The sequence below is a fragment of the Rhinolophus ferrumequinum genome, chromosome 15, assembly GCF_004115265.2.
Source record: "Rhinolophus ferrumequinum isolate MPI-CBG mRhiFer1 chromosome 15, mRhiFer1_v1.p, whole genome shotgun sequence".
Taxonomy (NCBI): domain Eukaryota; kingdom Metazoa; phylum Chordata; class Mammalia; order Chiroptera; family Rhinolophidae; genus Rhinolophus; species Rhinolophus ferrumequinum.
In genome coordinates, this window is record NC_046298.1 from 45,320,571 (window position 1) to 45,343,354 (window position 22,784).

The window sequence follows — 22,784 nt, forward strand, 5'->3', positions numbered from 1 at the left end:
AGGGGGCCTGAGCTCTGGAACCCTGGCTCCGCTGTGTGGGCGCCTGGGGCCTTGGTTTCTTCATCCATCCGAGGACACATGCATTGCAGCCCAGCCTGCACATTTCCCACCACATTTTCTCACAGGACCATCCCTTGAGGTGCTAAACAGCAACATGACAAAATCTTTCCCAGTCAAAGGCATCGGGATCCCGCGTGTCTCCCCCAGAAGTTCCAGTGCTCAGTGGGTCGAAGTTCCCAGATGCCCTTTGTCCTTCGGGAGAGGACGGTTTTGCTTTGCCCCACTCTGTTTCCCAGACGTCATGACCACAGCACCCTTTGCACACGATGCCTTTGTCATCGCCCTGGTAAATGCTGGCGAAGCACAGAGTAGGCCCTCACTGCTGTTTCTGTTAATAATAATAATAATAATAATAATAATAATAGGACATTCCCATTATCGCTGATCACCAGGGAGAGAACAAGGGGGACTCTGAGAGTTTAGACTTGAGATTTTTGACTGAGAAGTGGAGAACAGAGGGATTGCTGGCCCAGGTGCCAGAGAGAACTCTGAGGAAGTGGCGCCCTCTTCCAGTCTTAGTCACTTGCTGGTGGGGGTGGGGGGGCAGTTCCCAGGAAGCCCCTCTGCAAACCAAGCAGGGAAGTGCTGCCGGCGCCCCTTGCCCCTTCCTCCTTGCAGGGTCCCTGTTCTCAGCACAGCCTCTCCAGTCCACCCTCCCAGCCAAAAGCCGACCTGCAGACTTCAATCCGGAACCACCCACCGCCTGCCTCATCTGTGGGGTCAGCCGGCAAGCCTGATGGTTCTAGCGCTTTTGAATGTCTCCTTGACAGTCTTCTCTTCTCCATCCCATGGCCCACCCAGCTCAGGCCTCCAGCTGCTCGGCCTCCACTCTGTCCCCTTCACTCCGTCTCCAGGGTCTTGCTACACCCAGAGCTGACCCTGCCTCTGTCCTCCTCTAGAGCCCTCCATGGCTCTCCAGTGCCCTCAGAGGAGAGTCAGCCTGCGTCGGAAGCCTTGCTTGGCCTGGAGTGTGCCTGCCTCGCCTTGCCCTCCACATGGCCCCTCGCTTGCATCCCTCGCTCCAGCTACCTTTCAGCCTGTACCAGCTCCTGGAACTATCTTACCAGGCCCTCCTCCTTTGCATGTGTTGTTCTCTTTGCTCAGGACGCCCTTCCCTTTTAATCTACCTGGAAAACTCCTGCTTACCCCTCGTGCACCCGGCCCAAGTGCCTCTTTGTCATTGTTTATTTCTTGATTGATAAAGCAGTTCTGAGGGAGCCGACAGGGGAGGCCCATTGTCTGTGGAGGACATCACGACGTCATTGGCCCTCAGCCTCACAGCTCCAAAGCAGCGGGACCAGCTCTCAAAGTCTGCTTCTCCAGAATCTAAACACAAGGTCCCCACCCTGAACTGAGAGGGCGGGACTCTTCGCAGGTTTCAGTGTGTTTTTCTCAGCAACACAGCTCGTCATTCAAACATTACCTGTGCTGTGCATCAATCTGTTCATTTGACAGTCTTTAGGTGCCTGCTCTGTGTCAAACACCACGTGGGGCTCTGGAGGGCCAGCTGTGGCCAAGACAGCCACCACCATCTTCCCAGAGCCTGACCTCGAGTGGGGAAGAGAGACACTAAATGTAATAATTACACGAATGATCATGTTAAGCGCAATAGTGTAACAGGTCGCAGGTGCTGTCCTGGCTGCAGGGGGAGACACAGGCTTCCACAGCAGTTTCAAACTCCCTCGTCCAGAGAAGGTGATCGCAAACCCTCTCTGAGGCCAGGGGCCAGGTCACCCTGTGGCTGCTGACAGAGTGGGATGGACGAGGTGGTTCTTGGAGCAGACCAATGCCCCCAGCCTCCCAGCCAGATGCCTTGGCCTGACATTTTGCCGTGTGGCAGAGGAACGAGGCCTGGGGTCCTACCTCTGACGACCGCTTATGGCCCGAGTTCCCAGGCCCCTCACTTCATCACCCACATTTGCTAAGCCCACTCTCACCCACACTGGCTCCGCGTTGAGTGTCAAGGACACAGACACCAGTCAGGCAAGGGACGAGGGCTCCATTAGTGACCACCTCCAGCCCCCAGGGGGGGCTTCTCCCCTCTCTTTTATCCTGCAACTTCATTGGTGGAAAGTGAATGCTACTATTGCTGGAAAAAAACCCACTGTGTTCTGTTGGAATTTTTAAGAAAATAAACTGTCAAGAAATCCTTTATTAAAAATTTAACTGTGATGGGAAAATGATTAAGTGAATTGTTCATCTTAACACTATTAAGATAAATTGTTTTTATACATTTTGAATGTAATGAACTGATAACAAAAATTTAGTGAACAGTGGTACCTCGGTTCCCCCATAGAAAGTAATGCAAAATGGATTAATCCATTCCAGACCTTTAAAATCAACGCCTAAAACTGCAAATTTAACGTGAATTTTACTATCTAATGATACCATAGATCCATAAAATTTACGGCATTTGTAAACAGAAATATTCGTCAACGGAGACGTTCGAAAACCGAGGTACCCCTGAACTTACTTTTGTATTTCTTTTTGAGTCAAATTTTTTTTATATTCACAACTTTTAAAAACATTGTTATTTTTCTGTACCAGCTGCTTTCATGATGACCTCTCCTGTTTCTTCCTTCCCTGAGATGAGGGACTTGTCCCTCCCTTTTCAATGGGGACTTCCCTGATTGCCAGGATGTGGCTGGAGCCTGGCAGGCATGGGGGCTACTGCGGGCCCCCACGTCACTCACGGAGCCACTCAGGCCTAGACTCAGCCTCCCGGCATCGGCCTCCTCCTCTGTGGGGTGGCGACCGGGGCCCTGAGGACTAAGTGAGAACGAGCCCAGCCCAGCAGCAGGTTGCCACTCAGACCACAGCGCCTCCTCTTTCAGTGAAGTCTGTTATTGCATCATTCCTTCCCAGCCCCACAACAAATCCTAAACTTGCCCCTGCTAGGAGGCTCCAGGCCACGCCGGTATCGACCTCTGAGCAGTAGGGTGTCTAGAGGTTCCATGCGCACCTTGGAGAAGCCATACTCGGTGAGGACAGCTGGAGCCAACCAACCGCTCAGCTCCCCTGGCACCCACCACCACAGGTTAGCCTTCTACCGCCACACCAGGTGGGGGTGGCGAAGGAGTCTGGCCCGAGCCCAGGAGCCCCCACCCTTTCCTGGAGAGGAAAAAGCCTGAACTCCACTGGCCTTCAGCACCCCGAATGCCCTCTGTGCCCACACACCCCCAGCTGTTCCGCGTGGTGTGTGGAGCTGAGCCGGGCAGCCGCGTGGTGAAGGCTCTGGGGTCAGGCTGCCCCTGTACAACCTGTGTGACTTGAGGTGAACTTGAGACCTCTTGGGGCTTGCAAAGGAGTCTGTAAGACCCCTGGGATGGGTGAGAGGAGTAAACGCCTTTTCACACGTCAGGGGTTTAGGGCACCACCGGCACCTAGTAGGGATGCACCACCATCCATGTCCGTGTTTGTCACTCTCCTCCGCTCCTCCTCACCTGAGCTCCTGCAGTCCCCTCCCAGAGCACCATCTCAGCCTCTGCACTTCGGCAGGGCCCTCGTCACTTAAGGTTTCCAAAGAAAGCCTTTCTCCTGGATAAGCCTCCTGACCATCTCTGCCCGGGGAGACCTCTTCCTCCCGACGCCTGCCCCATTCATTCAATTCTGTGACCATCCATCCACGCATCTATCCTCTTCCCTCCTTCCCTCCTTTCCGCTCACTTTCTTTCACTTATCCACCTAGGAGCTGTCCCCTGAGGCCTCTGGGGCCAGGCCCTGTCCTCGGTGCTGAGTCAGGCCTGATGCCCCACCCCCAGGAGCCCAGACAGGCATCTAAACCTGGGTGCAAATAATGCAGGGGTATTTCTATATCACAAGAATGCACTCGTGTCTAAATGCACCCCAGCTTTGCCTAAGGCAGCAGCTGGGTGGAGTGGAAAACAGGTTAGGTGGGGACTCAGGGATCAACCATCTCCTTTCCCAGGACGGTGTCCCTGCCCCCGCCACCCCATCTTGCCTCTCTTGCTTGGCTTTCGCCTCTCATTCCCATCTAGCATGTGCTGCATCATACAGTCGACCCTTGAACAACACGGCTTTGAACCTTGCAGGTGTTTTTTCGATAAATACATGCACTGTATCCAATCTGCTGTTGGGAGTCCGTGGATGTGGAGGGCCAACTGTACTCATTGTTCACCATATTTTTATATAAGGGACTTGAGTATCCATGGATTTTGGTATCTGCAAGGGGTCCTGGAAAACCCCCCTCGCGGATACCGAGGGACAGCTAAGTTTTGGAGGAGATTTGTTATACACAGACTTTGGACTGGGCAGGTGTCAGCACCCTTAACCCCCCGCATTGTTCAAGGGTCAGCTGTATTCGTGTGCCTTCTGCCCTGTTTGTCCACCCAGCTTCACAGGGGCAGGAGTGTGTACCTGTCCTGCTCACTGTGCCTAGAGCAGCACCTGGCACACACTAGGTGCTCAATAAACCAATCAGGGACATGAACCGGGTGCTGTGGACACATTAGCGGGGTCAGTCAGACATAGGAGGAAGAGGGACTCGAGGTCTCAGCTGGGCTCCCCACTGGGAGCCTGTTTCCACGTGGAAACGAGATCCACTTCACAGTGGGGTGAGGATTAAAGCACCGGTATCTGTAAGCGAGAGGAGGAGTGACTGGTACGAGGCAGGCAGGAGAGGCAAGTGCGAACAGTGAGTGTGGTGATTCAAGGACGAGGCCTGGAAGGGCTGAAAGTGCAGGGCTGGGGCGGCGTCCGGGCCCAGCAGAGGGCGCCCCTGAGTGCGGTGTGGGTGTGACCAGGACAGTCAGCTTGAGAAAGGTCTTCACTGCGAGGGGAACAGGGGCCGGTTTAAAGCCCAGGGATGATGTGGTGATTCTGGCTGGGGGTGGGAGACAGATGAAGGCCAGGAGGAAACTGAGGCAAACATCCTGATGAGCAAGGATGAGGCCAGAGCCAGCACAGGAATCCAGTCACCAGGGCGCGGGACCCAGAGCTGCAAATTCGCAAGCATCAGAAGAGCATTAAGAAATCAAGTCCTGCAGCCAGCCTGCCGGGCTAAGTCCCAATCCCACTCACTGTGCCTCTTGCACAGGAGTCTCACTCTCCTACAATTTCCTCATCTGTAAAATGGGATAAGGATAGGACCACTCATGGGATGGTTGTGAGGATGAAGTTTGCTGATCATGGAACTAGGACTTGGAGTGACACTGGGGGCCGCACGCAGCCTCCCAGCCCTCCCTCCTGGCGGGCCGCTGGCTCAGAGAGGAAACATAATTAATGGAAGGGGAACATGGGTTTTCTGCCTCAGTGTGCTCAACTGAAAAGTGGAGATGAGACCGCCCCCCCCCCCCCCCCACCCCTGTGGCTATCATGAGGTTCAGAAGCCACATGGCTTCTCTGATTCGGTAATTTAACAGGACAGCAGGCTCTGTGCTGAGTGTTGGAGCCAGCAGTGACTGAGGCTGGCGTCCACGGTCCCGTCGGTGGGCTGTGGGACCAGTGGGGCTTGCCTGGACTGGGCGGGAGCTCAGAGAACACGCTTTTGAGGTTGACGTTTCTCTGAGTCAAGAAAGACGATGGCGACCGACCGTGACAACGGTCTCACTGTCTACATTCTCTGGCATCCTCAGCAGCTGACCACTTGCCAGGCTAACTTATCACACATGTGCTGCCTCATCTGATCTGCCAACGACTACTGTGTCCCCGGGGCCATAAAGCATGCCTGGCACATGGTGGCATCAAATTTCTCAGCAGCTCTGTGACGCAGGGAGACTTATTACCCCCATTTTAGTGGTGATAAAACTGAGGCCCAGAGGGGCTTGACAATACACCTGAGGAAAGTTTGAGTCAAAACTCAACTGTCCCCTGCAATCATAAGTGCTGCTAACATTTTTGGGTGGTCCCTGTTTGGTGTTGTTTTTTAAATTAAGTTTTAAAAACAAACTGGACATCCTACTTGAATCCTTTGAAAGCACAATACTGTATTCTGAGCATTTCCCTGGGTCATTCGCTGTTCTTCGAAACTCCGCTCTACGTGGTGGCATCACGTGTGGTGAAAATGCCGTGAGTTATTTAACTGAGGTCACGACTGTAAGGGACACAGGCTGCTTCCTCAGTCCCATAGCTGTTGGGCCGATCTAACTCTCCAGTGCCTCTGAGTGTGTCCCTCGGAGGGGCTGATTGGGTCCTCAGGTCAGAAGCACACTCCTGGCCAAGTGCACTCACACGCTCGCCCACGTGACCTACGGCAGACCCCCGAGGGACCCAGGGCAGCGCTACAAGCCTCTGGGATTAGTGCTTTGTTAGGTTAAGTGCATGACTTCTGAGCCATCAATCCCCCTGGTGTATATTCCAAGACATTACCACAAACGTCCCAAAGGGGTCCCGAGGGAGGATTTGTGGTGGGGGCAGCGTGAAGCCTCATGGGTATCTGTCCTGACTGGGGGGTAGGTGGGCAGCGTATGGGGGGGTGTCCATCAAGGGGAATTCTACAGCAGTTAAAGCAACGAGTAGACACACACACACACACACACACACACACACACACAGCCATGTGGAGGGCTCTTAACAACCCAGGCCGAGTGAAAACAGTGAGACAAAGAAAGCCGTCTATAACACAGCTTCACTTACATACATTAAAACTATACACACACAAAGCAACAATACACATCTTCCAGAATACACACAAGCAGAAAGCTCCACAATAAGCACATGAGGGTGGTTGGCTCTGGGGAAGAGGGGACCAGAGCGGGACCAGGACACAAGCAGTGAGGGAGGAAGGTGACCGGATGGGGGTCTCACGGAGGAGGAGAGTGGGCTGGCCGAGCCCCGGCGGTGCAGTTTCTACCCGGACCCACCAGGAGACAGAGGAGCAGGGTGGCACCGGACCTGCCTGGTCAAAGGATGCCTCCTCAGCCAGTGCCCCGGCTCCACCCCTGCTTCTCCAGGGGGCTGTGAGGACAGTGGCACGTGGCTCAGCCTGAGTGGCATCAGGGCTTCGAGGCAGAGGGCAGGTCCATCCCCAGGCCTCCGCCTTAGACGGTGTCTCCGCGGGCTTTGGGCTTGCAGGCCCCCTCCAGTCTCAAGCACAGTAAGGGGAGCACGGAAAACTGCTGATTTTGAAAAATGTTATTTTGGCCATGAAGGGCATTCAAACAACCACCTCCACTATGTGCTGTCCCCGTCATGTCACTGAAGGGTATTCTGACCCTCCCCAAAAGTCGCCACCATTGTCCCCGTGAGAGGCTAGTGTGGCCACTCAGCGTAGCCACTTGGTCAGTGCCCTTGGAGTCCCCCGCACTCCCCATGAGGCCCACGATCCTCACTGCTCCACAGGCCAGGGCAGTGGGAACAGGTGAAAGGAGCCCCAGGGCACCCCCATTCTCAAAGCGCCACAGGGATTCGACGCCTGTTCCGCTAACAGATGATCCCCTGCCTCTGCCAAGTCCCTTGGGTGGGAGCTCGCAAGTGTGCCTTCCTTCCGTTCACCCGCAAATGTCTGCTGAGTACCTACTGTGCACCAGGCTCTCTCTGCTCCAGGTGCTGGGGAGACCAGAAGGGAATGGGTGAAGTCCCTGCCCTCAAAACAGTCTGTGCAGGAGCCAGGCGACAAGCAAGTGACCATGGACAGGGAAGGCTCTCAAGTCTCCAGAACTCAGACCATCTCTACAGAGCTTTGATGCCACACCCCGTGTGTGCATGCGCGTGCATGTGTGTTTGGGGGGTTCACTGCCACCGCGAGGGAGGACAACACTCAAATGAGCAGGACACACAGGGCTGACGAGGCAGCGCTTCTCTGATCTGCCCTCCGGCCCTGCAATTCCACCTGTAGGAATTGATCCCAAGGGCAGAATCCAGCATGTGTGGAAGAACCAGCACCGAGGACATCATATCAGTGGAGACGTTGGAAACAAGGAGGGACTGCCTAATAACAGGACGCCTAGCGCCGGAGTCAACATGACAGACGAGGGTCAGTGTCAGGGACAAGGACGTGTCACGGTGAAGCTCCTAGGTGCCAAAAGCAGTAGCAAACAGCAGGAAATGCTGTAATTTCGTTTTTGCTTTGGGAAAAAAAAGGACAGCGAGAAATCGGTTTACTGACCGGAGCCTACTGTGTACAGACTGAGAAGGTATGTGGAGAGTATGGGACTGACAGACACCAAGGCTCATAGGCATGACCTGTGGCTGTCAAATTACAGCTGGCTTTTGTCCCTGCGTTTTTACTCAGGTGTATTTTCTAGTGTTTCTAAATTAATTTGTATTCATGCTGTAATCAATAATTTAAAAATACATGTACAGAGGCACAGAAAAGAGCGAGGAAGGCTTTCAAACAAGATGTAGCAGTAGTTATTTATATCTACGGTAAATGGTGGGACTAGGGTGATTTTTTTTTTCATTTTTTTAATTTGGATAATTAAAAAGTTATTATTTTTAAAGCGCCTCTAATAGGTCCCAAGGTGGCCCCATCCTGCCACCTGCAAAGTGTCCACTAAGGAGGCCAACTCGACTAAACGCTCACCAGCACCCACTCTTGTGGACAAGGCACTCTCTACCCTCATGGAACGTGCAGTGTGGGGGGTCGGTGGTTTCCAGAGTGGGGTGCGGGGACCCCCAGGATGAGAAATGACAGTGTTAGGGATTCGAGCATGTTCCCTCTCCTTTACCAGTGTCCACTTGTGTGTGTGCTTTATAACGTACATGGCGCATGGAGGCCATACACGATGTTTGACTGACAAATAAATTCATCAATGTCCACCGGGCTCACATGTGTCTTCTGTCAGGGATGCAGATCAAAAGCTTTGGAGGCCAGTAGCCCGGAGATGGAGACACGAGCAAATAGGTCCAACCAAAGGGGCCAGCTCAGACCTAAGACCTTGGTGCCACCGTCTCTCTCTTCCCCCTTTCCCACATCCACTCTGCAGGAAAATCCGCTCATCTACACCTTCAAAACAGACCCAGAAACTGCCTACTTGTCAGCACCTCCACCACAACCAGCCTATCTGAGCCGAGACACCCTTGCCCCTGCAGTCTGTGCCCAGCACCGTGGACAGAGACCAAGTCAGAGCCTGCCTGTCTTCTGCCCAGAGCCACCCAGAGAAGAGCCCAAGTTCTCCCTGTGACCATGAGGCCCAGCAGGATCTGCCCCCATTGTCCCCTCTCAGCCCTCCCTTCCCGCTCTCTCACTTGGCCCCTTGCTCTGCTCCAGCGGGAGGCCTGGCTGTTCATACCACCTTGCAGCCCCCTGCCTGGAATGCCCTTCCCCAGATGTGCCCAGGCTCCTTCCCTTACCTTCCCCAAACGTGTGCTCAAATGTCACTTTCTCCACGAGGCCACCCTGATCTCTGTGTCTGCAAAGCTGCAGCCAGAATCCCCCTCTTGCACCCACCACCCCTCCCCCTCGACTTACTTTCCCCACTTCCTTTAACAAACACAAACCACTGACCGACTACGACTACGCCTCTGTCTAGACCATAGACTGCAGACTCAGTGAGGGCAGGACTGGTTGTTGGTTTTGGTCACTGATGTGTCCTGAGTGCCCAGACCCCTGCCTCCCACACACAAGAAAATGGGAGACATTTAATCAACAGAAGCGTTTAGGGCAAGGGCGGGGGTGTCTGGGGGGGGCTGTGGACCCCGAGTGGAAGGCGGTGAGGGAAGGCTGGCCTGGGGGACCCCAGGGCCAAAGAGAGGCATATTCAGGCAGAGCGATGGCCTGAGCAAGTCCTCAGCACTGGGAGAGCAACCAGTCCGCTGGCGAGGCTGCGGCCAGGCTAAGCTAAGGGGACTCGGTTATTGCAATAAAGAGCCTGAACCTCATTCCCGGAGTCCAGGAGCTTTCAGATGGTTTTAGGCAAAGGAGAGCACCTGGTCGCATGCATTTCGGAGGGCTGCTTGGTGGCCGCTGGGAGGATGGGCCGGGCATTGAAGGAGGTAGGACATGGCGGGGCTCTGGGGTGCTGCTTGGTTGCTGTCAGCTACGTGCCCTCCACAGGTCTGTGGGCGGCACTGAGAGCAGGCCCCGCACTAGGTGGGCGCTCAGCAACTGTTTGTAGGACGCAATTGTTCATCAAGCTCCCCAAAGAGAAAAAGGGACGCTGCCATGGCCTTGGGCCACTGTTGGAGTGGACGCAGCAGCTCCTTCTTACAGATGTACCGCCTGGTGCTCTGACCTCCACTGCCAGCTCTCTAGCGCAGCTGTCCCAGCCTGACGGCTGGCTCATTTCTTTGTTTACTGCTGCTTCCCTCCTAAAATGTAAGCCAGCCAGGGGCAGGGAAAGGCTTTGCCAGTCATAGTCATGACCGAGGACAGGGCTTGGCACAGAACTGGTGCGGGCAGCATTTGCTGACTGTCAGGTGAATAAATGAAGGTTGGATGGATGGAGTACAGAGGCAGGTGTATGATGAGAATGAAGTGCAGAGTGTCACCCCCTTAAGGGGGACATGACAGGTCAGCTGGGACTGCAGCTTGAGGGATGTGAGGCGGACTCAAAGCGACCTGGTAGGAGAGGTAAGGGTGTGACGGTGAGGTGGCCTGCAGCCAGAGGACACAGTCCTGCAGGAGCGGGGGGGGGGGGGGGTATGTGAGCAGGCCCCTTCTGCTTCCGGACCCCAACTCTGGCTTCACTGTTCCTTGCCCCACGGCCACCAGGAGAGGACAGCCTTCTTGCCTGTGGCCGTGCGCCTGGCACTGCCCCCTCACAGGTCCCCTCTTTCCCCAGCAGAGGAGAGCCCTGGTCCCCAGGCTTTCTAGGAGGGTCACATGGGGGCAGCACACTCCACCCCCTTCCTGAGGGACAGAGCAGGAAGTGTGGTGGAGGAGGGGAACGTCAGCCCAGGGGACCTGGGACATTTGCACAAGCGCCCTCTTCCTCCTGGCTTTATGAGCTGGGGCAGGAGAGGTCTGCACCGATGGGGCAGGGAACTAACCAACAGTGGACTCAACCGGGGCGAGTCATCCCAGGGAATATGGGCCAACATCTAGAGACGTTTTTTGGAACTGAGGGCCAGTGTTACTGGTACTAGTGGCCAGGGACACTGCTCAACACAGGAGGCCCCAAGCAGCAAGGGAGCAGAGGAGGAGGGACCCAGCTTCACACGGGCTCGGCTCTGCCCCCAAAGCCCCGTTCAGGGCCCATCTGAGCCACAGTCATAATTAATCTGGCGGCCGCTGCCCTGTCCCAGCACAGCTCCAGGCACAGCGTACTCCCCAAGTCTCATCCCCTCCCGGAAACAGAGACGCGAGCCATACAGAAAGGGAATGTGTGCTTGCCAGGCGCCAGGGCGATTTTAAACCTATCAGTCTGCACCCGAACCCCTTGGGCAGGGGCTCTTATCACCCCCATTTTTTAGATGAAGACACAGAGGTACAGTCATGCCATCACGCGCCTGAGGCCACACAAGGCAGGGCTGGGGGCGGTGCATACCGCACAGAGGCCCTGTGGAAGGGTGGCTCTTGGCACAACCTGCGACCCAGGACCAGGTCAGGCCCAGTGCTTGCCTGTCCCCCACTGTGCGAGTTGGGCAGGTGGTCCTGTCCGGGCCCCAACACGCTGGCACAGAGACAGGGAGCCTCATGATAGCTTTGGCTCAGGTTAATGGGATGCAGACAGCATCTCGTGAGTGTCCAGGGGGTGGCATGAAGAGTGGGTGGGGACACCCAGAAGGCCCTCGCCCGCTCAGGGTGGAGGACCAGCCACCACCTGTGTCCCTCCCCACACAGGCCCCGGCTCACCTGGATGCCGTTCTCCTGGAGGTTCAGGTACCGCGTGTTGACAGGGATGCTGGCCGGTACCTCGGCCAGCTCTCTCCTTGTGCAGATCACCCGGCTGGCCTGGTTGCTGCAGGAGCAGGCCGCGGGGCACGAGGTGGCGGGCGGGGAGCCCCCTGCAGCAGCTGATGTCAAGGCCACACCGCCCCCGCCGGCCCCCAAGGGTGGGGAGAAGAGCCAGAGGAAGAGCAGGGCCCCGTGGGGCCAGGACATCCTACCGGGCGGCAGTGGGGGGCACAGGGAGCCGCGGGCGGGCGCCATCCTCAATGGTCATGCTCCGTGTGGGTGCCGGGGGCTGCGGGGTGAGGGGGAGAAGGAGAGGCTTTGTGAAGGACAGGGCTCTGTGTGGTCCCGCTTCTCCCCAACATCCAGCCCTCTGACGCTGCTGCCACCATCACCACCCCCCTGTCCCCGTGCTCAAGGCCCCAGGGGCTCACTCTCCCAGCCCCCTATGGAGGGACAGATAGACCCAGATGAGGCAACCCAGCAGGCAGAGGGAGGCCCAGGGAAGGGCTGGCCCCGCCGCCTGCACTCCTCTCATCTCATCCTCTCACTGCTGGGAAGACTGCATGCCCTTTTCACAGAATGGAAAACTGAGGCTGGGGGAGAGGAGGTGATTGTCCAAGGTCTCTTGGCCAGTAAATGGAAAAGTCAGCCAGATTCAAAACTGAGTTCTGTGCATGATTTCAAAAAGGTAGATAAATAGGTAGAGATGGAGAGAGAGACAGACAGACGATGACAGAGAAAGGCGGAAGAGCCCAGCAGGAAATCTGGGTGGAGGTCTGGCTCCCATCACAGCACCCATCCTAGTCCCCTAGCTGCCAGTGTGAGCCTCCGGGAGGGGTGCCCAGCCTCCTTCCCCTCCCCTCTCTCCTGTCTCCTGGAGTGTTTGCAAGGAGGCCGAGTTCCCCCCCCCCAGTGCCGCACACCCTCCATCACTCTCGGCCCTCAGTGTCCTCTGGGCCAGCCCAGGCTCTGTGGGCCTCGAAGCAGCTGCAGGGATTTCAGTTAGTCTCACAGGGGAACCTGAGAGAAGGTGAGGTGCCAGACAAGGCAACTGTGGAGGTGACAGGTGGGGGAGGAGACAGGAAGCAGTGCTGGGGGAGGCGGGGTCCCAGTCTGCCCTGGAGTGGCAGGTGCTCAAGGCCAAGACAGTGTGTGGAGGGCCTGTGCCAGCAGCTGCCGCAGGACGGTGCTGGGGGCTGGGGGCCTTGTGCCTGAGTTCTGGAGGAGGTGGGTGGTGTGGGGTCAGGTCTTCCCACCCCTGCATCCACAGGACCAGAGAGGGAAAGGAAGATAAACTAATAGTGACGATAGCAACAATGATAATAACACCCGCTCTGGAATTCTGAGTAAGCCCTTTCCACGTACCAGACCCCATCCACTGCCGTCTCACTGAATGAGGCCTTACGGTAGCCATGGGAGGAAGGGGCCCCATTTACAGATGAGGACAGTGAGGCGCTAGGAGGTAAAGCGGCTTGTCCCAGCGCACGGAGCTGGTTGGTGGGGACGGAAGGGGATGGTGGCCTTGGGGCCATCCTCTGGCTCCCAGCCCCCGCTCCATGCAGTGTAGGGCACACACAGACGACCCACGCTGGCCGGCAGGCTCTGCTCCGCCAGGCTGACCAAAGAGCTCCCCATGAGCTGTCTGCACACTCACACCACCAGCAGTGACCAGTGACGGGGCACGCCCTCACACAGTGGACTCAGACCCACCGACACAGGCCCCGCGCACATGCGTGTGCACACACACACATCCACTCTCGTTCTGCAGTTTCCTACATCATTTCTACTCAGATAAAAATGCGTGTGCATGTCTGTGTGCCAGAGTGCGAGTGTGAGAGCAAGAGCGAGACAGAGACAGAGGGACAGAGACAGAGGGACAGACAGAGACGGAGACAGAGACAGGGACGAGCGAGAGGGGGTTTATTCTGTGCCTGCATCCTGGACTCATTCTTCTCCCTGGAGGGCTGGGGCTGTGTGTGCCTCTATCTGATGTGAGGGCGGCGGGGTCCTTGCTTCCCCGAGTGTGACAGGGAGACAATGCTCCTTCCTGTCCTTAGCCCACCACTCCGGTCCCTCCTCCTAAGACTGGTGAGGACCCAGCCCCACACTGGTAGAACCCACCAGGGCCAGGGTTTGAGGCTGGGGGCCCCATAGGTCAGGATGCCCCTCGGGCCGTGGGAGCCTGCAGTGCCCACCCCAGGTCCACGCCTGCCGCTCAGTTTCTACCTCTACATCTGTCCCCACCTCTCCTGCCGCCGGCCCCAACCCCATCACAGCCCCTGCAGCGCTGGGCCTCCCTCCCCTTCCCTCCTGTGCCCTCGGCCATCTCTGTCCTTGTCCCCCCACCAGAGAGGGGGACACTCACCCCGGTGGCTCGGCTTCCGCTGGGCCTCTCCCTGCGCCCCAGGCCCCCTCCTCCACATGCCTCCAGTCAGCCAGGGGCTAGGCCTCCCCAGTTCTCTGGGACTTCCTGTCGAGGGTGTGCTGGGGGGGGCGCAGGGGCTTCTTGGGTCTCCCCGCGCCCCCCCCTCCTGTCGCCCTTCCCACCCCTGGGGGGGCAGCTGTCACAGGCCACTGCAGCAGTCTTCTCCCCTCCCTGCTCGCCTCCTCCAGTCTCCGACCCCCACCCCCACCTCTACCTCCACTGTCCCCCCCACTGCCAGCCTCTCTTTGCTCCAGCCGCCGCCCCCAGCCCCCTTCTTTCGTCTCCCAGCCCCTCCACCTCAGGTGGCTCGCGGTCCTCAGGCCTCAACCCCCTCTTCAGGCTCCCTCCTCACTGTCTGGCTTCCCTTGGGACCACCAGGCCCCCCCTCTCCTTCTCCTCCATCTCCTCCTCACTCTCGCTCGGTCCCCATCACCCTCTCTGTGTCTGGGAGCCGGTTTCAGTCCGATTCTCTGTCTGTCTGTCCGTTTGTCTTGGTCTCTCTCGGCCAGGCTCTGTCTGTCTCTCTCTCTCTCTCTCTTTCTCCGCGATTACAATTTCTAGTCACACGGCAGTGCAGAGCCAAGCTGTGCCTCAGCTCCCTCCCGCTCACCCCTCCCTCCGCCTTTCTCTCCTGAGCGGGGAGGGCGCCTCCCCTCCTCCTCGGCCCCCCCTTCCTTTCGAGTCCTTCGAGGCCTCCCCCTCCTCCGCTAATCAAAGGCTCCGTTATCTAATTAACCCATTGGTTCTGGGCAGCAGGGAAGGTCGAGGAAGCAGGGGGGAGGACGTTGACGGCTGGGCTGCCCAGGGAGGAGGGTCTGGGCCATGCCAAGCCTGGCCTCGTGGCACAGACAGCCTCATCAGCTGCATAACCAGGCAGGACTACCGCTGGCCCCCTCCCTCCACTGGCCACAAGCACCCCTCCTGCACCTGTCCCCCAGCCCTGGGGTAGACACCCTAGTGCACCGTGCTCCCCAGGAGATTCCAAAGGCTCCCACCACACTGCACAGCCGTTTACTCCAACCCCCACCCCGATATACCAGTGAACTGGGGCCCATATCACCAATACCCCAGCCCTTCCGCTGAGGGCCAGCTCCCATTCTTGCCACACAGAAATCCATGTCCACATTCAGCTCTCTGCCCTGGACCCCAGCCTGGTCCTGACATCTGCCTCCTCATACACTTCTGTAAAATGGGCAGGGAGGTTGCATTTGTTCATCTGATTCATCCAACCGTCAGTCCATCCATCCATGCAACAAATATTTTCTGAGGTCCTACTATGTGCAGGCACTGGTATAGGTGCTGACAAATGCTACCTTCACCCTCAAAAGCCAGGACACCACAGGCCACAAAAGAGAAGCAGCAAGAGGAGAGCACATTCTAACCAATGTCACCCCAATAAATTAAAACAAAAAGAAACGAAAAGAGGACAGCACCATGCTCCAGTCCCAGGACCTGAGTTTGAATCCTGGGTCTGCTGTTTACTTGCTATGCGGCCTCAGGCCACGGACTTCATTTTTCTGAGCTGCAGAAAAAGGCTGTGAAACAGGGATAATAATAGTATCTGTCTCTTTGGGCCTTTGAGGGACTGACTAGCTAAATGCTCCACAAACGGCTCTACTTCACAAGACAGGCAGACAGCCACTTCTCATCCCCTCCCGCCCCAGGCCATCACTCTGGCCCAGCCACCATCTCCCCCAGTGATCCGAGGCACCTCCTCAGTGGTCTCCCCACTTCTACCCTTGCCACCCTCCCAGTCTGTTCCACGCCAGTCAGAGTCCTGTCAACTTCCAAATCGGACCTGCCCGCCTCTGCTCAGCAGACTCTCCTGCTCCGTCTATCTCACTAGAGTGTCGGGGCAGAGACCTCACTGGTTTGCAAGACCCTTCGCCCCAGGCCAGGGGCTTCTGTGACTTCAGCTCTTACAACCCCCCCCCTCCCCCCGGGCTCATTCTACCAGCTCAGGCCACCCTGGCTTCTTCCTGTTTCCACAACGGGTTGTGCACATGCCTGTCCAGGGCCTTTGCACTTGCTCTTCCCTCTGCCTGGTCCTCTCCTCCCCGTTTGTCCCTGTCTCCTCTCAGGTCTTTACTCAGAGTGGCCTTTTCAGTGAGGCCACCCTGACCACCTCGCCTCACATAGCCCCCACCCCCCCACACCCCTCTCCAGAACCTTCACTGCTTTATTTTTCTATATAATGTTTTTCACCATCTGACTTCTTATAAGCCCACACACTGGAGTGTGAGCTCCCCAAGGGCAGGGGCTGCGTCTGTTTTGTGCAAGGTTTGGTTCCCGGCATCTGCAATGGTCCCTGGCACATGGCAGGTGCTCAACAACCATCAGAAATGAACGGATAAGGTGTCATTGCTGTCAGTCCATATTCCTCCCTAGTCACACCGCATTCCCTCACACAATCACACTGAGGCACCTGCCCAGCCACGACCCCCACTCTGCACACCCAGCCCGGGACACACTCCAGCAGACACTCACCTCAGGCTCACGCCTCACACTTATCCCCATCCTGAGGTCCCTTTCCAACCCAGGAGGCCTGTCCGGTGGAAGCAGCACAACTGCCCCCAGCTCCACAACATGCCCAGGCCATGGCATCACCTGGCTGGCTTGGTCCTAGGTTCCAAGCAGCAGGTCCCCACTGCGCCCCACTAACTGCCATGCCCTGAAGGGAGCTGCAGCTCAGATACCACTTGCGTGAGCTACACTCCTAGACAGGGCTGTGAGTCTGGACCCGGCTGTCCCCAGATACACCCCTCCAACACCCATGACAGGAGTGCTGGCTCACCTTCCTCTTCTGAGCATGTTTCCAAAGCCAGGCACCGTGTATGCTTCTAATTTGTACCAACTCCTTAAATAACACCACCACCAATAGCGGTAATGTCTGCCACACGGCCGACACTGACCAGGCACTGCCCTGTAGTTCCCCCATTTGTCCTCTGAGAGTAGGCTGCTATTACCCCCACTGCACAGGTGGGGAAGCCGAGGCACAGAGGCCAAACACACAGCTAGGAAGTGGACCCTCCTGGTTGGCCACGCCAGGGTCAAGGGACCCCAGGGACCCCCAAGCTTGCCATGACGGCTGCAAAAATTACCACGGAGGTCCCCTGCAGAGCACGTTGTTCAACAGCTGTGCGCCCACAAGCCCCTGGCTCCATCCCCACTGCACAGGATGTGACAACCCCGCGCTGCTCCACACCCTGCTGCAAAGGCTGTGACCTGCCCTCTGTGACTTCCCCCCACCCCCACCCATGAACCCCTAATGGTGATGGCAAGCATTAACCGAGCACTTGCTACATGTACTAGTGTGCCACACTAATAAGCACGGTGCATGCCTTGGGCCACTGGTTCCTCCCCGTGGCTCTAGGAGGAGGCAACTGTTCTTGTGTCCATTTTACAGATGGAGAAGCAGACCCAGAGGGCTGTAGGCACTGGCTGAGGGTCACACAGCCTGCACGGGACAGCAGGGATTGGAACCCAAGGTCCAGAACTTGGCCAGGTCACCACCCTGCCTTTCTCATCCCAGTGCCCTGGGAGAGGCCTCAGCACAGCTCACCTGCTCTTCACCCCCAGCTGGTGCAAGGGACAAAGCAGACAGATGCAAGAGGCCCCAAAGAGAGGAGAGGTATGAAAGGGGCAGAGACCCAGCGAGACAGAAACAAAGACAAAAATTGGAGACCAGTATGTGCTTGGGGGTGGCAGTGGGGAGACTACAGGGGGCCAGCGGACAGAGAAATGCAGATCCATAGGAAGGCAGAGGCATGGAGGTCCAGGAACTCGAGGCGTGGGGCGGAGGCCTACCGTTCTCCTCAGCCCAAGCTCTGAGAAATCTCGGACACTGTGCCGGAAAGGATTCAGGTAGATGGCAGATTGGAAACTCAGGGGGCCCAAGGGAGGTAGGGCAAGGAGAAAAGGGAGGCAGGGAACATTCCTGTCGGGAATACTCATTTTTGGAGAAGAAGTTCAGAAGGTGAGAGAAAAGATAGGAAATTGACTGCCATCGCAGCAAGACAGATGGAGGTTAGAGCTAAAGAAGAACTTCCCAACTGTGAGGGACTGGGGCAGAAGTGGAGCCTGGAGCCAGGAAGGTGGGGAGACATCAAAGCCAGGGAGAGCTGATCCCTTCTCTCTCTGGATGCCCGTCATATTGACAAGGCCGGGAGCTGTTGAGGTGGGAGGGGGGAGAGTATAGGCAGCACAGGCTTTCGGAATGGATGAAACAATTTCACATGTGTGTCCCTCTGAGCCAGCCCGTGTCCTAAATGCTTTTAAAAATCAAATCAACCCAAAGCCCTGAGAATTGACAGGCCCCTAACATTTAAGATAGACGAAACCTTACCTCTTCAGTGTTTTCTCATGCAAACTTTCTTCTAGCATGTGATATGGAGTAAACTAAAACTATTTTCAGCTTTTCTCAATATTTTGGTAGTGTACTTCAGAGTGATGTTATCTGAGTTAAAATAGTTTTAAGTATATCAAACGTAGATCTTTTACACCACATCACCGTGAACACTGGGGAGATGTGCTTTTTGGAAAACTCAAGGTGCTAGATCCCTAATTCAAAGAGGAACATTTCTCGTGTTTGTTCATTCTATTTTATTTTCATTTAAAATCTTTTAGGCTAAGTTTAAGCTTTTTAAAAGTTAGTTTTGAAAATTGAGACATATTACTAATACTGTAGGATTGGTGAGGCCTTGACTTAACTTTCTTTGTAAACTGTGATTTCTTTTTGGGTGTATTTTGCTAAGTGAAATTTGTTAAATTTTTTGTTAACTAAATTTTTTTCTTAAAATAAAGACTTTTTCACAATGAAAAAAAAAGAGAAAAAAAAAAAAAAGATAGAAGAAAGCTGGGAAAAGGACTGTCCTGGCCCCTCATAGTTGCTGATGAGGACACAGCGCTGGGGGGTCAGCCAAGGCGACCAGCCACTAGGCAAGGGGACCAGGCTTCTCAGGGGCAGGGGTGGAGCTGGGAAGGGGGGACTTGCTTGGAGGAGGGGGATGGTCCTCTCCTATCTTCCTCAACTCTCCACTCAGAGGCACTAACTGGTCTTTCTTTACTCAAAAAAAAAAAAAAAAAAAGTCAACAAAGGCGATATATACAACACTGACTGGTCTTTTATTTGGTCTTTCATATGTTCATTTAACAAATATTGACTGGTGGCTCTTGCCCCCGGCTCCAGCCATACACCCGGCACACTTCCACCTCAGGGCCTTTGCTCCTGCTGTTCCCTCTGCTCTGAGATATCTAAGAGGCTCTCTCCGTCTCCATTCTAGTCTCTGTTCCAATGCCACCTTGGAGAGGGTTGCTTTGCCCCTACCTCCAGCTCTTATACTTTCTTTCCTTCACAGCCTTCCTACAGCCTGGCATCCCTTGATGGACAACGGTTTGTTCTGTTTATTGTCTAGATAGCTCCCCACTAGAAGGTGAGCTCTCCAGGCAGGGAGTTCTGTGTGGCCAGTGCCTACTGCGTCCCCAGTGCCTAGGACACACTGACCCCCCACAAGTCAATACTTGCTGAATGAAGAAAGAGCTGGCAAGCGCCCCACCCCATGCTGGGTCCCCTGCTGGCACCCGGTGCACAGGGGCCAATGAGACCTGTTTTTTTTTGTCTTTAGGGAGTTAGTGGTACAGATGGGAGCTGTTCAAAGGCTAAGGGAGAGGCTGAGCACAGGTGGGGGCCCTGGACCATCTCAGCCAGGCACTGCCCCTGGCCCTGGCGGAGGTGATGTCACAGCTAAGACCTGAAGGGCAAGCAGGAAGGGAAGGGACCCCTGTGTGCAAAGGCCTGGGGGCCTGAGAGGTAGATGGGAGTCAGGGAGCTGCATGGAGTCCAGCTCAGTTACAGATGTGCCACCTCCACAGCAGGCTGAGAGGCTGGGGTATGGGGGGGAGCTGTGACGGGGAGGGCAGGGTCAACTCTGGGTTAGAAAGACCCCTCTGAGGGGACTGGAGAGGGGAGGCTGGAGGCCGGGGAGGAGCTGGGCCAAGGGTCTGGGGAAGAGGATAAGGCCACGGCTGGGGCCATGGGGATGGAGAGGAGGGAATTAGTGAAAAAATACAGTGAAAGCAGAACTTTACAAAGGCAGAACTTGGAAGAGATGTAGGAAGTGACGGACAGGGAGGGGCCAGGCTCTTCTTATAGAAAGGGGAGAGGGCAGGAAGTTGGGGGAAGAGAATGGAGAGGTCCCTGGACACAGGCCGCCAATCTTTGCTTGTAGGCCTGACTGGGGAGCAGTGGTGGAGGGACACAAGCCTGACCGGTCGCCGTCATCCCTGGGCTCCCATTTCCTTCTCTGTAAAACAGGACGCGCTGACAGTCAGTGCTAGGAACTGTACCTTGCGATCCCTCCATTTCCTCATCCGCGACATGGGAGTTAATAAGATACTTTATGACCAGACACTCACTATATGAAGGCCTGAGAGCACCAGCTGTTTACCCGCCACTATGCAACTTTTCCGGTGTTTTGATGCGTCGCCACCCGCAGCACAGTGCATGTCCAATACGGCGGCCACCAGCACGTGTGGCGAAGGTGCTCGTACCCCCGCCCCGTGGTGAGTGTGACGGAGGAACTGAATCAATGGCCACACGTGACGGTGGTGGTCACTGTCTTGGACAGTGTGGTTCTAGCCACTGGCACGGCCATCCCAGGACGTCCCAGCTAAACCCCAGTGGCGCTTGGAGCTGCTTCTGCTTGCGTCCCCAAGGCCGGGGCTCTTTCTGCTCTGCCACCCAGCCTAGCTGCCCTGTTGGACTCTGACAGGGAGCGCGCCCCCCACACCCCCCCCCCCCGGCCGGGGGGAGGAGCCACAGCAGCCCCACTACACAGAAGGGCATATTGGGGCTGTACGGGGACACCCAGACCGAGGCAGGCCCCTCTGGGACATGGGGCAACTTAACTCCCTTTCATTCAGTTTCCCGGGGGAGACCTAGGGCCTGGCCCGGTGTGGGTGGTTTTGAAAACAGTGGCCATTGCCAAGGTCATTGCCGAGGCTTCTGCAGGGAGGGGTGTGTGAGGCTGGGTTTGCAGGCCGGGAGGGGCATGGTGCACGAGGGCCTCCTTGGCTCCTTCTCACCTTGCTGTCCCCAGGAAGGGCGAGGCTGAGATCTCGTGCCTGACTTGGCATGGGGATGGGTGGTGCACAACTATTTCGTTTGTTAAAAGAGGGCTACTATTAAAAGCAACAAAAAGTGACAAACTACTTGAACCGGAGCAGTGCTTCTCAGACATCAATGTGCGCCCAGATCACCTGGGGACCTTGTGAAGGTGCAGATGCTGAGGTGGTGTTTGGGTGGATCACGGTGGGCTGAGATTTCCCCAGAGGATGTGGCCCGGAAGCTGAGGAGCAAGGAGCCACGGGCCTCGAAGGGCACCTCGCTGCCCACTCCATTTCAGGATGAATAACCAACTCCCCTCCGCCCTGCCCCCTGCTCTGTGTAGGGGTGGGCCAGACCCAGTCAGAACCTCAACTGCCACAGAGACTAGCCCTGTGGCCTTGGGAAGGAGACATCACCTCTCAGGGCCTCAGTTTGCTCGTTTTTAGAATAGGGAAAATAGCTAACCTACCTCCCAAGGGGGCAGGGCTTCGGTGGTCCGATACCTGTGGTGGGCCGAGTGTGGTCCCCTGCACATAAAAAGTGCTCAATAGGGGCGCCGGATGGGTCAGTTGGTTCGAGCGAGACCTCTCAATAACAAGGTTGTCGGTTCAGTTCCCACATGGGATGCTGGGCTGTGAAACTAAAGATTGAAAACGGCGACTGGACTTGGAGCTGAGCTGCGCCCTCCACAACTAGATTAAAGACAACGACTTGGAGCTGATGGGCCCTGGAGAAACACACTGTTCCCCAACATTCCCCAATAAAATTAAAAAAAACATACACACATTACTTTTTAAAAAAAGAAGCAGTCAATAAAGTTATTCTATAACTGTGCACACCCGTCACACTGGCGCTCCTGGTGCGGGGGGAGATGGAAAGGGAGTTGGTGTCAGGGAACCCTGGGCTTAAACTCTGACTCGCTACTTTCTCGCTGTCACCCCCTCCTGCCCCCCAGGCTCTGTCTGTGAAGATGATGCCACCTAGTTTGGTGGGGATTCATGGTGACCTGTCCAGTGCTAAATGACAGCTACTATATTAAAGGTCATCCTTTATTCTCACTGGGTCAGAAGAACAAATCTTTTCCTCATTCTGTGACTGTCCCCCATCACTCCCCATGCATTAATCCAGCCTTTCTGGCACTCATTCATTACAGGATGGGGGCTCTTAGAGGCACCTGAGAGACCTTGCCCCCTGCCAGCTGGACATGGATTGGATCCTCCACCTAGATAAGGACAGGCCACTGTGAGAGCCGAATGGGGGGGTCCTTTCCCCTCTGGGGCTGTCAGAGCATAAAGAAGATTGAGAGGCCCGAGTTCCAGCAACCCCACTGTCTGTTTGAAAGTCTGACCTTCTATGTGTTGGCTGTTAGTAAAAATCGAATGGTTATTATCAGCGATTCTATTTCCACGTGGAACAGTGAACAGTGTGTTCCCTTCTCTGGGCCTCAAATGGGGGAG

The 22,784-nt window shown here is 56.0% G+C and overlaps 1 protein-coding gene across 2 annotated transcripts in view; it reads right to left on the reverse strand.

Annotated features, from left to right (window-relative positions):
• The window catches only part of LRRC4B (leucine rich repeat containing 4B), a 35,211-nt gene that overhangs the window by 6,655 nt on the left and 5,772 nt on the right, over positions 1 to 22,784 (reverse strand). The window contains exons 1-2 of one of the 2 annotated variants that reach the window (XM_033129594.1): positions 14,163 to 14,424; positions 11,756 to 12,086 (exon numbers count right to left, since the gene is read on the reverse strand). In XM_033129594.1, coding sequence (XP_032985485.1) covers positions 11,756 to 12,052 — 297 coding nt within the window. In that variant the 5' untranslated portion in view covers positions 12,053 to 12,086; positions 14,163 to 14,424. Of the gene's footprint in view, positions 1 to 11,755; positions 12,087 to 14,162; positions 14,425 to 22,784 lie in introns of those variants that run through there. The other variant, XM_033129593.1, reaches the window with a different exon arrangement.